This window comes from Coregonus lavaretus, assembly GCF_964263955.1.
Source record: "Coregonus lavaretus genome assembly, contig: HAP1_SCAFFOLD_716, whole genome shotgun sequence".
Classification (NCBI taxonomy): Eukaryota; Metazoa; Chordata; class Actinopteri; order Salmoniformes; family Salmonidae; genus Coregonus; species Coregonus lavaretus.
Window position 1 is genome coordinate 159786 of NW_028161759.1, and position 13770 is coordinate 173555.

Sequence of the window (13770 nt, forward strand, 5' to 3'; positions counted from 1 at the left end):
TGGTTGCTGTAGTTACCTGTATGTTGTTAGTGATGGCGTCAGCATGGTTTCTGTAGTTACCTGTATGTATGTTGTTAGTGATGGAGTGAGCATGGTTGCTGTAGTTACCTGCATGTCTGTTTTTAGTGATGGAGTCAGCCTGGTTGCTGTAGTTACCTGTATGTATGTTGTTAGTGATGGAGTCAGTATGCTTGCTGTAGTTACCTGTATGTCTGTTGTTAGTGATGGAATCAGCATGGTTGCTGTAGTTACCTGTATGTTGTTAGTGATGTAGTCAGCATGGTTGCTGTAGTTACCTGTATGTCTGTTGTTAGTGATGGAGTCAGTATGCTTGCTGTAGTTACCAGTATGTATGTTGTTAGAAATGTAGTCAGCATGGTTGCTGTAGTTACATGTATGTCTGTTGTTAGTCATGGAGTCAGCATGGTTGCAGTAGTTACAAATATGTCTGTTGTTAGTCATGGAGTCAGCATGATTGCTGTAGTTACCTTTATGTTTGTTGTTAGTGATGGAGTCAGTATGCTTGCTGCAGTTACATTTATGTTGTTAGTGATGGTGTCAGCATGGTTGATGTAGTTACCTGTATGTTGTTAGTGATGGAGTCAGCATGGTTGCTGTAGTTACCTGTATGTTGTTAGTGATGGCGTCAGCATGGTTTCTGTAGTTACCTGTATGTATGTTGTTAGTGATGGAGTCAGCATTGTTGCTGTAGTTACCTGTATGTCTGTTGTTAGTGATGGAGTCAGCATGGTTGCTGTAGTTACCTGTATGTTGTTAGTGATGGAGTCAGCATGATTGCTATAGTTACCTTTATGTTTGTTGTTAGTGATGGAGTCAGTATGCTTGCTGCAGTTATCTGTATGTCTGTTGTTAGTCATGGAGTAAGCATGGTTGCTATAGTTACCTGTATGTTGTTAGTGATGGTGTCAGAATGTTTGCTGTAGTTACCTGTATGTATGTTGTTAGTGATGGAGTCAGCACGGTTGCTGTAGTTACCTGTATGTATGTTGTTAGTGATGGAGTCAGCATGGTTGCCGTAGTTCCCTGTATGTTGTTAGTGATGGAGTCAGCATGGTTGCTGTAGTTACCTGTCTGTTGTTAGTGATGGAGTCAGCATGGTTGCTGTAGTTACCTGTATGTTGTTAGTGATGGCGTCATCATGGTTTCAGTAGTTACCTATATGTATGTTGTTAGTGATGGAGTCAGCATGGTTGCTGTAGTTACCTGAATGTCTGCTGTTAGTGATGGAGTCAGCATGGTTGCTGTAGTTAACTGTATGTCTGTTGTTAGTGATGGAGTCAGCATGGTTGCTGTAGTTACCTGTATGTTGTTAGTGATGGTGTCATCATGTTTGCTGTAGTTACCTGTATGTCTGTTGTTAGTGATGGAGTCAGCATGGTTGCTGTAGTTACCTGTCTGTTGTTAGTGATGGAGTCAGCATGGTTGCTGTAGTTACCTGTATGTATGTTGTTAGTGATGGCGTCAGCATGGTTTCTGTAGTTACCTGTATGTATGTTGTTAGTGATGGAGTGAGCATGGTTGCTGTAGTTACCTGCATGTCTGTTTTTAGTGATGGAGTCAGCCTGGTTGCTGTAGTTACCTGTATGTATGTTGTTAGTGATGGAGTCAGCATGGTTGCTGTAGTTACCTGTATGTCTGTTGTTAGTGATGGAGTCAGCATGGTTGCTGTAGTTACCTGTCTGTTGTTAGTGATGGAGTCAGCATGGTTGCTGTAGTTACATGTATGTTGTTAGTGATGGCGTCAGCATGGTTTCTGTAGTTACCTGTATGTATGTTGTTAGTGATGGAGTGAGCATGGTTGCTGTAGTTACCTGCATGTCTGTTTTTAGTGATGGAGTCAGCCTGGTTGCTGTAGTTACCTGTATGTATGTTGTTAGTGATGGAGTCAGCATGGTTGCTGTAGTTACCTGTATGTATGTTGTTAGTGATGGAGTCAGTATGCTTGCTGTAGTTACCTGTATGTCTGTTGTTAGTGATGGAATCAGCATGGTTGCTGTAGTTACATGTATGTCTGTTGTTAGTCATGGAGTCAGCATGGTTGCAGTAGTTACAAATATGTCTGTTGTTAGTCATGGATTCAGCATGATTGCTGTAGTTACCTTTATGTTTGTTGTTAGTGATGGAGTCAGTATGCTTGATGCAGTTACATTTATGTTGTTAGTGATGGTGTCAGCATGGTTGCTGTAGTTACCTGTATGTTGTTAGTGATGGAGTCAGCATTGTTGCTGTAGTTACCTGTATGTTGTTAGTGATGGCGTCAGCATGGTTTCTGTAGTTACCTGTATGTATGTTGTTAGTGATGGAGTCAGCATTGTTGCTGTAGTTACCTGTATGTCTGTTGTTAGTGATGGAGTCAGCATGGTTGCTGTAGTTACCTGTATGTTGTTAGTGATGGAGTCATCATGATTGCTGTAGTTACCTTTATGTTTGTTGTTAGTGATGGAGTCAGTATGCTTGCTGCAGTTACCTGTATGTCTGTTGTTAGTGATGGAGTAAGCATGGTTGCTATAGTTACCTGTATGTTGTTAGTGATGGTGTCAGAATGTTTGCTGTAGTTACCTGTATGTATGTTGTTAGTGATGGAGTCAGCACGGTTGCTGTAGTTACCTGTATGTATGTTGTTAGTGATGGAGTCAGCATGGTTGCCGTAGTTCCCTGTATGTTGTTAGTGATGGAGTCAGCATGGTTGCTGTAGTTACCTGTCTGTTGTTAGTGATGGAGTCAGCATGGTTGCTGTAGTTACCTGTATGTTGTTAGTGATGGCGTCATCATGGTTTCAGTAGTTACCTATATGTATGTTGTTAGTGATGGAGTCAGCATGGTTGCTGTAGTTACCTGAATGTCTGCTGTTAGTGATGGAGTCAGCATGGTTGCTGTAGTTAACTGTATGTCTGTTGTTAGTGATGGAGTCAGCATGGTTGCTGTAGTTACCTGTATGTTGTTAGTGATGGTGTCATCATGTTTGCTGTAGTTACCTGTATGTCTGTTGTTAGTGATGGAGTCAGCATGGTTGCTGTAGTTAACTGTATGTCTGATGTTAGTGATGGAGTCAGCATGGTTGCTGTAGTTCCCTGTATGTTGTTAATGATGGAGTCAGCATGGTTGATGTAGTTACCTGTCTGTTGTTAGTGATGGAGTCAGCATGGTTGCTGTAGTTACCTGTATGTTGTTAGTGATGGCGTCAGCATGGTTTCTGTAGTTACCTGTATGTATGTTGTTAGTGATGGAGTGAGCATGGTTGCTGTAGTTACCTGCATGTCTGTTGTTAGTGATGGAATCAGCATGGTTGCTGTAGTTACCTGTATGTTGTTAGTGATGGAGTCAGCATGGTTGATGTAGTTACCTGTCTGTTGTTAGTGATGGAGTCAGCATGGTTGCTGTAGTTACCTGTATGTTGTTAGTGATGGCGTCAGCATGGTTTCTGTAGTTACCTGTATGTATGTTGTTAGTGATGGAGTCAGTATGCTTGCTGTAGTTACCTGTATGTCTGTTGTTAGTGATGGAATCAGCATGGTTGCTGTAGTTACCTGTATGTTGTTAGTGATGGTGTCAGCATGGTTGCTGTAGTTACCTGTATGTATGTTGTTAGTGATGGAGTCAGCATGGTTGCTATAGTTACATGTATGTAGTTAATGATGGAGTCAGCATGGTTGCTGTAGTTACCTGTATGTTGTTAGTGATGTTGTCAGCATGGTTTCTGTAGTATCCTGTATCTATGTTGTTAGTAATGGAGTCAGCATGGTTGCTGTAGTTACCTGTATGTCTGTTGTTTGTGATGGAGTCAGCATGGTTTGTTAGTGATGGAGTCAGCATGGTTGCTGTAGTTACCTGTATGTTGTTAGTGATGGTGTCAGCATGGATTCTGTAGTTACCTGTATGTATGTTGTTAGTGATGGAGTCAGCATGGTTGCTGTTGTTACCTGTATGTTGTTAGTGATGGAGTCAGCATGGTTGCTGTAGTTACCTGTATGTTGTTAGTGATAGCGTCACCATGGTTTCTGTAGTTACCTGTATGTATGTTGTTAGTGATGGAGTCAGCATGGTTGCTGTAGTTACCTGTATGTTGTTAGTGATGGTGTCATTATGGTTTCTGTAGTTACCTCTATGTATGTTGTTAGTAATGGAGTCATTATGGCTGCTGTAGTTACCTGTATGTATGTTGTTAGTGATAGAGTCAGCATTGTTTCTGTAGTTACGTGTATGGCTGTTGTTACTGATGGAGTCATCATGGTTGCTGTAGTTACCTGTATGTCTGTTGTTTGTGATGGAGTCAGCATGGTTTGTTAGTGATGGAGTCAGCATGGTTGCTGTAGTTACCTGTATGTTGTTAATATTGGTGTCAGCATGTTTGATGTAGTTACCTGTATGTATGTTGTTAGTGATGGAGTCAGCTTGGTTGCTGTAGTTACTTGTGTGTCTGTTGTTAGTGATGGAGTCAGCATGGTTGCTGTAGTTACCTGTATGTATGTTGTTAGTTATGGAGTCAGCATGGTTCCTGTAGTTACCTGTATGTAGTTAATGATGGAGTCAGCATGGTTGCTGTAGTTACCTGTATGTATGTTGTTAGTGATGGAGTCAGCATGGTTGCTGTAGTTACCTGTATGTTGTTAGTGATGTTGTCAGCATGGTTTCTGTAGTATACTGTATCTATGTTGTTAGTAATGGAGTCAGCATGGTGGCTGTAGTTACCTGTATGTCTGTTGTTAGTGATGAAGTCAGCATTGTTTCTGTAGTTACCTTTATGGCTGTTGTTACTGATGGAGTCAGCATGGTTGCTGTAGTTACCTGTATGTCTGTTGTTCGTGATGGAGTCAGCATGGTTTGTTAGTGATGGTGTCAGCATGGTTGCTGTAGTTACCTGTATGTTGTTAGTGATGGTGTCAGCATGGATTCTGTAGTTACCTGTATGTATGTTGTTAGTGATGGAGTCAGCATGGTTGTTGTAGTTACCTGTATGTATGTTGTTAGTGATGGAGTCAGCATGGTTGCTGTATTACCTGTATGTTGTTAGTGACGGAGTCAGCATGGTTGCTGTAGTTACCTGTATGTCTGTTGTTACTGATGGAGTCAGCATGGTTGCTGTAGTTACCTGTATGTATGTTGTTTGTGATGGAGTCAGCATGGTTGCTGTAGTTACCTGTATGTCTGTTGTTAGTGATGAAGTCAGCATGGTTGCTGTAGTTACCTGTATGTCCATTGTTGTAGAGGCTGAAGGGTTTGTTGCCATGCTGGCCATAACCCAGGGGTGTCAGAGGGCCCAGGCTGGGGTCATACTGGGTCTGGACCGTTGCCACGTCAACCGGAGACTGGGCCTTACCACCACAGTCTGGGAAGTACTCCGCCCACTTGGATTGGCCTACTGATCCTGAGGGGGAGGGGAAGGGAAGAGAGTGACCAAAACATGACACATATTGTGACTCTCTATCAGTGATGTACCACACACATTAAGCATGGCCAGTCATTTCATATTGACCTCTTGACCTATCACATTACCACCCTGCTCATCCTGTCTTTCACACTCATCCTCTGTACTTGACCTGCTCTGACTAAGGACAATTGCCTAATGAGCATCATCACCCTGACGAACACACACCCAGACACACAACACACACACACATATACAGTACACAAACAAACACACTTACACACACACAAAGACTTATTAGCCAACGAAGAAAGGCCCAATTAAATCTTACATGATTATGTTACACTAATATAGAGTAAGAGATACAGTAGTAGAAAGGGTTAGAATACTAATTCTAGAATGTTTGGGAGTGAGTGTGTCCAGTAGTATTAGAAGGTTTGAAAGCTTGGGAGAGAGGGAGTATGTAAATGTGTAGGATCTTAATTTGATCACTCTTTTGTTGCTGAGAATTTTCCTGCACCGCAGGAAATGCAGATGAACTTCGTGATTTACATAAATTCACTGAAAACCTGCACTAACACACAGTTACAGTGCCTTCAGAAAGTATTCACACCCCTTGACTTTTTTCACATGTTGTTACTGTAAGGGATCGGGGGTTGGCTGGGTCTAGACAGAGTCTGACACTTCCCCGATCTACAGAGAGGGGGAGTCATCAGACTCGATCTGGTTCACCTGAGTTCTGAGCACACCTGTCAGTAATTAGTGTAGGATATAAGGTGTGCTCAGAAGCTCAGTCGGTGCGAGGTATTGTTCCATTGTGACTTGCTAAGCGTTTTGTTCCGAGAGAGAGAGAGAGAGAGTTTGTTGTTTTTGATTACCCGTGTATCCGACCTGTGCCTTGTTGTTTGACTCCCCGAATTGCTTAATCCTCTGCTTGTTTATCCCAGTGATTACCGTACTCTGACCCTGTGCCTGTGCCCTCGACTACGACTACGCCCGCTCCCTTGGTACCTCTGCCTGTCTCTGCCTGGCCCGGTTTTGACCACAGCCCGCCCGACTACGATTAAGCTATTCCCTTGTCTGTACTCTAATAAAGCATCGCTATTCTGCGATTGGATCTTACCACTCTGTCCGAGTATTCATTACAGTTACATTACAGCCTGAATTTAAAATGGAGTAAATTGAGATGTTTCTTGTCACTGTCCTACACAATACCCCATAATGTCAAAGTGGAATTATGTTTTTAGAAATGTTTACAAATTAATGAAAAATGAAAAGCTCAAATGTCTTGAGTCAATAAGTATTCAACCCCTTTTGTCATGGCAAGCCTAAATGAGTTCAGGATAATTGTTTTGCCACCACCAAGAAATATTATGGACTAAGGAAGAAAACCGCTCATGGATTTCAATAGTGAGGCCAATAGTAACTTTAAAACAGTTACAGAGTTTAATGGCTGTGATAGGAGAAAACTGAGGATGGGTCAACAACATTGTAGTTACTCCACAATACTAACCTAATTGACAGAGTGAAATGAAGGAAGCCTGTACAGAATGCAAATATTCCAAAACATGCATCCTGTTTGCAACAAGGCACTAAAGTCATACTGCAAAAAAAACATTTTGTCCTGAATACAAAGTATTATGTTTGGGACAAATCCAGTACAACACCTTACTGAGTACCACTCTCCATATTGTCAAGCATAGTTGTGGCTGTATCATGTTATGGGTATGCTTGTAATCGTTAAGGACTGGGGAATTTTTCAGGATGAAAAAGAAATGGAATGGAGCTAAGCAAAGGCAAAATCCTAGAGGAAAATCTGGTTTAGTCTGCTTTCCACCAGACACTGGGAGATTAATTCACCTTTCAGCAGGATAATAATCTAAAACACAAGGCCAAATCTACACTGGAGTTGCTTACCAAGAAGACAGTGAATGTTCCTGAGTGGCCGAGATACAGTTTTGACTTAAATCTACTTTATCTATGGCAAGACTGGAGAATGGTTGTCAAGCAACAATCAACAACCAATTTGACAGAGCTTGAAGAATTTTGAAAAGAATAATGGGCAAATGTTGCACAATTCAGGTGTGGAAAGCTCTTAGAGACTTACCCAGAAAGACTCACAGCTGTAATCGCTGCCAAAGGTGCTTCAACAAAGTAATGACTCAATACTTATATAAATGTGATTTCTGTATTTCATTTTCAATAAATTGGCAACAATTTATGAAAACATGTTTTCAATTTGTCATTATGGTGTATTATTATGTGTAGATGGGTGAGAAAAAAACATATTTAATCCATTTTGAATTCAGGCTGTAACACAACAAAATGTGGAATACTTTAAGGGGTATGAATACTATCTGAAGGCAATATTGCACTTTTCATGTAACATACTTTTGTCCAGCTAATAGCCTAACCACCGGTCAAGCAATATTATGGACTAAAAGTTCTAATCTTGTTGCTGCAGGATTATTTTGCTACAACAATACTGGTCAAATTAAGATCCTATGTCTGTATGGAGTATCAGAATGTTAGAATACTGGATGGTGTGTGTGTGTGTGTGTGTGTGTGTGTGTGTGTGTGTGTGTGTGTGTGTGTGTGTGTGTGTGTGTGTGTGTGTGTGTGTGTGTGCGCGCGAGAGAGAGTGTATACAGGAGTGTAAAGTCAGTGGTCAGTCATGAGGTGGTGCATTATATTCACAGTGGTGAGCACACACACACAAACATCCTTCTTCAACACTAATTGGAGGGGAGAGAGAAACAGGGGAGCAGAGAGAGGGAGACTGATAGGTGCACAGACAGACGTTCTGGGCACAGAGAGAAAGAGAGATGCAAACAGAGAGAGAGAGAGAGAGAGAGACAGGGGTAGAGGGGATTCAGACTAGAGAGACTGAGGGAAGACAGGAGAGGGGGTCAGAGAGGTGGAATAATGAAAGGACATGTAGAGAATGAGAGAGTGACAAGCAAGAGAAAGAATTTGAATTTGAGAGTAGGCAGAAAAGAGGAGAGGAGGGATGGTAGTAAAGGGCAGGGGCAGGAACACAACTTAGACTCAAACCACCACAATTACAAGAAGCCTTTCAAGACAATCAGAAACAAGTATTTAACAATGCCATAGTATAATTAAGCAATGAGGCCCGAGGGGGTGTGGTACATGGCCAATATACCACGGCTAAGTGCTATTCTTATGCACAACGCAACGCAGAGTGCCTGGATACGGCCCTTAGCCGTGGTATATTGGCCATATACCACAAACCCCCGAGGTGCCTTATTGCTATTATAAAATGGTTACAAACGTAATTAGAACAGTAAAAATAAATGTTTTGTCATACCCGGGGTATACCCCTCATATACCACGGCTTTCAGCCAATCAGCATTCAGGGCATGAACCACCCAGTTTATAACAGTTAATAATACAGAATACACAGACGGTTCATAGTCAGTGTGGCCCCACATTTCATAACCCAGGCATTCAGTCAGCAGTCAGATCTCAATATGAGGTCTCCTCTCCAACCCTCAGTGTGCCCTAGCCTGCTACGGAGGTCAGTCCTCTACTCTCCATGCCAATGTCAATCAGTGTGAGGGTATCCTTTCTACATTAGTGCTATATTTACGCACACACACACACACACACACACACACACACACACACACACACACACACACACTCTGTCTCTCACACTCCACCCTAGTGTTTATCTGCAGTGGGCTCAGGGGGATTTTACTTTCCTAGGGGGATTAGAGAGAGACATTTCTACACCATCACTATCCCCCCAGCTACCACAAAAAAAGTTATGTGAACCATATGTTTGTTAGAGCTTGGTGAGAGCATGGTTGTCCTATGGTTATTTTGCATACAATCTTCCCACAACTTTCTGAGAATGGTGCAGGATAGTTGTTTGGCTTTGGAACGTTTTCAGCACATTTAAGGAACTTTATTTTCTTGGTATTTCATTACTTTAAAGGCGCAATCAGCAGTTGCTACATCCATTTTTGGACTTATAAATTAATGATATGCACCCATTGATTCTTGAAGAATATAACTTATAAATGCCTCATGAGCTTAGTTCAAATGTCACAACCCATCAGAACCCCAAATATAAGCTTGTTTTACTCCAATGTTTGTAAACAAAGTAACCGTTCAGAGAATGTTCTAAGAATGTTATTTAAAACGTATACATTCCGTTCTCAGCATCGATAAAACTCTCTCTATCCTCTATCTAGCTAAGTGTGTTCAGTTGTGTTGGCTGCGCCCACTAATTGGCCACACCTGATCTTAATGACTACTTGTTTCCTTTGCATGGGGTCTGTTTGAATAGACTAAAATTAACAGCTTTGTATGAGTTTAAAAAATGTATCATTTGAGCTCCATCCTGGTGGCGCAGTGGATTAATTCCATGGATAGAGAACAGAAAAGGATTGGTTCGAATCTCACTGATCCCTCACTGTGTCATAATTAAAATAAATGTGTTTGCATGAATAATGCCTAAGAAAATGAAAAAAAGTTAACCGTAATAAGCTAGCAGTGTTATTTAAAGTTTTATTGAAACATTCCCAGTGAAAGTTTTAAGGAAGTTATTAAAAAACCTCCAAATAACCTATAATTTTAATTCTCAGAGCGTTAATAAAGCCTCCCAGGAAAACGTTCAACCCACTGGGCACCGACGTCAGTTCAACGTCTAGTTTTGATTTACATTTGGTTGTTGTCAACTAACGTGAATTAAACGTGAAATCAACAAAACATTTCACCATGTCATTGGATTTAGGTTAAAAGTTTAATTTAAAAAAATACGAAATGCCCTAACGTTGATGACTCAACCAGTTTTTGCCCAGTGGGAAGGAACCAGAGTAAAACTTTATCAGAACCTCCCTGCAACATAAAAACAGGCAACATTTTCACTTATGTTAAAAAATGTTCAGTTTTACTTGTCAGAAAACATATGACAATGTCAAACCAAAAACATACGTTCCCACAACTTCCAAGGAACCAAATGTGCTAGCTGGGCCTACACACACACACATACACATGCACACTCCCCTCCCCCGGCCTGTACCTCTAATCCGTCCTCTATCCCCCTCCTTGCCCACCGCCCCCAAAAAAGGAGAAAAACTTGTCCTGCAGCTCCACAGTTGGTTGTCATGGAGGTCCCCATGGTTACAATGGAGAGAATATTCCGTCATTCTGCCCTTCTCTACCTCTCATAGCGCTGCCACTGTCCCCAATGTGGATGGGAACAATGCCACACACTCACACAAACACACACACACAACGCCATACAAAGAGCCGCAGTGCCTGTGAGTGAGCCAGCCACAGAATGCCACAGATCCCCTCACACACACCAACACAACACAACTCCTCAGGACCAGTTACTTTAACAGTATATCCAGTCCTATAGAACACTGAGAAAAACAGAATGTCAGCTAGACCTGGACACATGCCCTGGTTAGAAGACATACTGTACTGGACTGTACTGCATGTGAATAGAAAAGCTCTGTGTGAACTTACTGAATGCATACAGAGTGGTAGTGTGTACACTCAGGGCCATTCAGGTCTACAGTGTCATTGTCCACATGATAGGCAGCCAGTGTTCCTCAGCCTGGACAGTACAATTAACACACAGGGTTATTGTGTGGCATAACAATGCTGCTAAAACACGTCTTTCCATCTCTTCATCCTCCTCGTGCACCTGCCACTTATCTTGTTTTCCTCCCCCTCTCTAGCTCTCTTTCCCTCTTCTGCACCCCCATTTCCCTCCCTCCCTCCATCCCCCACTCCTCATTTCTGTTTCTCCCATGCCAGGAGAGCGAGAGAGAGAGAGCGAGAGAGAGAGAGAGAGAGAGAGAGAGAGAGAGAGAGAGAGAGAGAGAGAGAGAGAGAGAGAGAGAGAGAGAGAGAGAGAGAGAGAGAGAGAGAGAGAGAGAGAGAGAGAGAGAGAGAGAGAGAGAGAGAGAGAGCGAGAGAGAGTGCGAGAGAGAGAGAGCGCGAGAGAGAGTGCGAGAGAGAGAGAGCGCGAGAGAGAGAGAGCGAGCGTGAGCGAGAGAGAGAGAGAGTGCGAGAGAGAGAGAGAGAGAGAGAGAGAGAGAGAGAGAGAGAGAGAGAGAGAGAGAGAGAGAGAGAGAGAGAGAGAGAGAGAGAGAGAGAGAGAGAGAAATAATGTACAGTAGGTGAGCTGATGTATAAGCCTCCTGAGTGGCGCAGTGGTCTAAGGCACTGCATCACAGTGCTAACTGTGCCACTAGAGATCCTGGTTCGAATCCAGGCACTCCCTGTCACAGCCGGCCGCGACCGGGAGACTCATGGGCGGCGCACAATTGGCCCAGCGTCGTCCAGGGTAGGGGAGGGAATGGCCAGCAGGGATGTAGCTCAGTTGATAGAGCATGGCGTTTGCAACACCAGGGTTGTGGGTTCGATTCCCACGGGGGGCCAGTATCAAAAAAATAAAATAATAATAATGTATTCACTAACTGTAAGTCGCTCTGGATAAGAGCGTCTGCTAAATGACTAAAATGTAAATAAGTGACAGACAGACAGACAGAGACTATACTGTTGTATTTATGTAGTGTTTAGCGGCAGGGATAATATTCCTACTGTGATCTACACTTACTTTATGAGTTATAATAACATAGTTATGAATCAACTTAAATACCTTTTGGTTATTGAGAGAGATGTTCTTACCTGTGTACGTCCAGTACGTCACTGAAAGAGGGGAAATAAAATCATGTTTCTTCATTGTCATTCTCACAACAACACATTACAGCAGTTATCAACAATTACATTCACCAAATTATTCATCATATTATCAGCAAGTGACATTTTCAATATGAACAGGTGTCTTCAATATGAACAGGTGTCTATATATCTGAACTACTATATACAGTATATCTGAACTACTATATACAGTATATCTGAACTACTTTCACTATACTGTTCCTTGTTCAACTTGTTCTACTACTGATGCTACTACTTATTACTACTACTACTACTACCACCTCCACCACCACTGTTCTACTGTTATTACTACTACTACTAGTTTCTTCAACCACCACTACTACTACTACTTCTACCACTACCACCTCCACCACCACTGTTCTACTGTTATTACTACTAGTTTCTTCAACCACCACTACCACCACTACTACCACTACTACCACTACCACCTCCACCACCACTGTTCTACTGTTATTACTACTACTACTAGTTTCTTCAACCACCACTACCACCACCACCTCCACCACCACCACCTCCAACAACACTACCACCACCACCTACATTTACGTAATTTAGCAGACACTCTTATCCAGAGCGACTTACAGTTAGTGAGTGCATAAATTATTTTTTTATTTTTCATACTGGCCCCCCGTGGGAATCGAACCCACAACCCTGGCATTGCAAACGCCATGCTCTACCAACTGAGTTACATCCCTGCCGGCCATTCCCTCCCCTACCCTGGACGACACTGGGCCAATTGTGCGCCGCCCCATGGGTCTCCCGGTCGCGGCCGGCTACGGATTCGAACCAGGATCTCTAGTGGCACAGCTAGCACTGAGATGCAGTGCCTTAGACCACTGCACCACCAAGCCCCCTTCCACCACATCTACCACCACCACTACCACTACCACCACCACCACCATCATCACCACCACCACGACCACCACCACTACCACCACTAGCACCCCCACCGCGACACTCTTAGAAAAGAAGGCGCTATCTAGAACCTAAAAGGGTTCTTCAGCTGTCCCTATATGAGAACCCTTTGAATACCCCTTGTTGGTTCCACAGAGGAACCCAAAATGGTTATATCTGGAACCAAAAAGGGGGTTTTACCTGAAACCAAAAAGGGTTCTGCTATGGGGACAGCCGAAGAACCCTTTTGGAACCCTTTTTTCTAAGAGTGTACTACTACAACAACAAACAATAACCAAAACAAACTATCTTAATGCTGATTAACGTCTTACCGGCGGCACCTGTGGTGGTTGTCCATTGCCAAAACACAAGTATTAGAGGCAGAGAGAGACCCACCAAGTCCATGTTAGCCCTCCTCTCCCATACACAACCACAGATGAGCGGACGGACAGAGAGATAGAGAGGGGAAGAGAGAGAGAGAGATAGAGAGAGAGAGAGAGAGAGAGAGAGAGAGAGAGAGAGAGAGAGAGAAAGAGAGATGGAGAGAGACCGGGGCTCCTGAAATTAGCTCAGAGTGTGTGCGTTACACACTGGGTCCCCTCTGTCATTCAAAGTAGCAGTTTAGGTCTCAGTAAAGTAGAGATGGAGAGGAAAAGAGCAAAGGAGTGATTGAGTGAGAGAGAGAGCCAAGAGAGAAATAAATGAAGAATGAAAGGGGGGACAAGTGAGTGGGCATGAGTCCAGTCTTGGTCACTGAAAAGCTC

At 42.8% G+C, this 13770-nt stretch overlaps 1 protein-coding gene across 1 annotated transcript in view; it reads right to left on the minus strand.

The window, feature by feature from the left end:
* Positions 1 to 13411, minus strand: part of LOC311120142 (carbonic anhydrase 14-like) — a gene marked incomplete at both ends in the record, with an annotated part of 34344 nt that extends 20933 nt beyond the window's left edge. Inside the window, 3 exons of the mRNA XM_084194758.1 lie at positions 5207 to 5386; positions 12059 to 12079; positions 13339 to 13411. Coding sequence (XP_084050884.1) covers positions 5207 to 5386; positions 12059 to 12079; positions 13339 to 13411 — 274 coding nt within the window. The remainder of the gene's footprint in view (positions 1 to 5206; positions 5387 to 12058; positions 12080 to 13338) is intronic.
* Between the last annotated feature and the right edge of the window lie 359 nt (positions 13412 to 13770).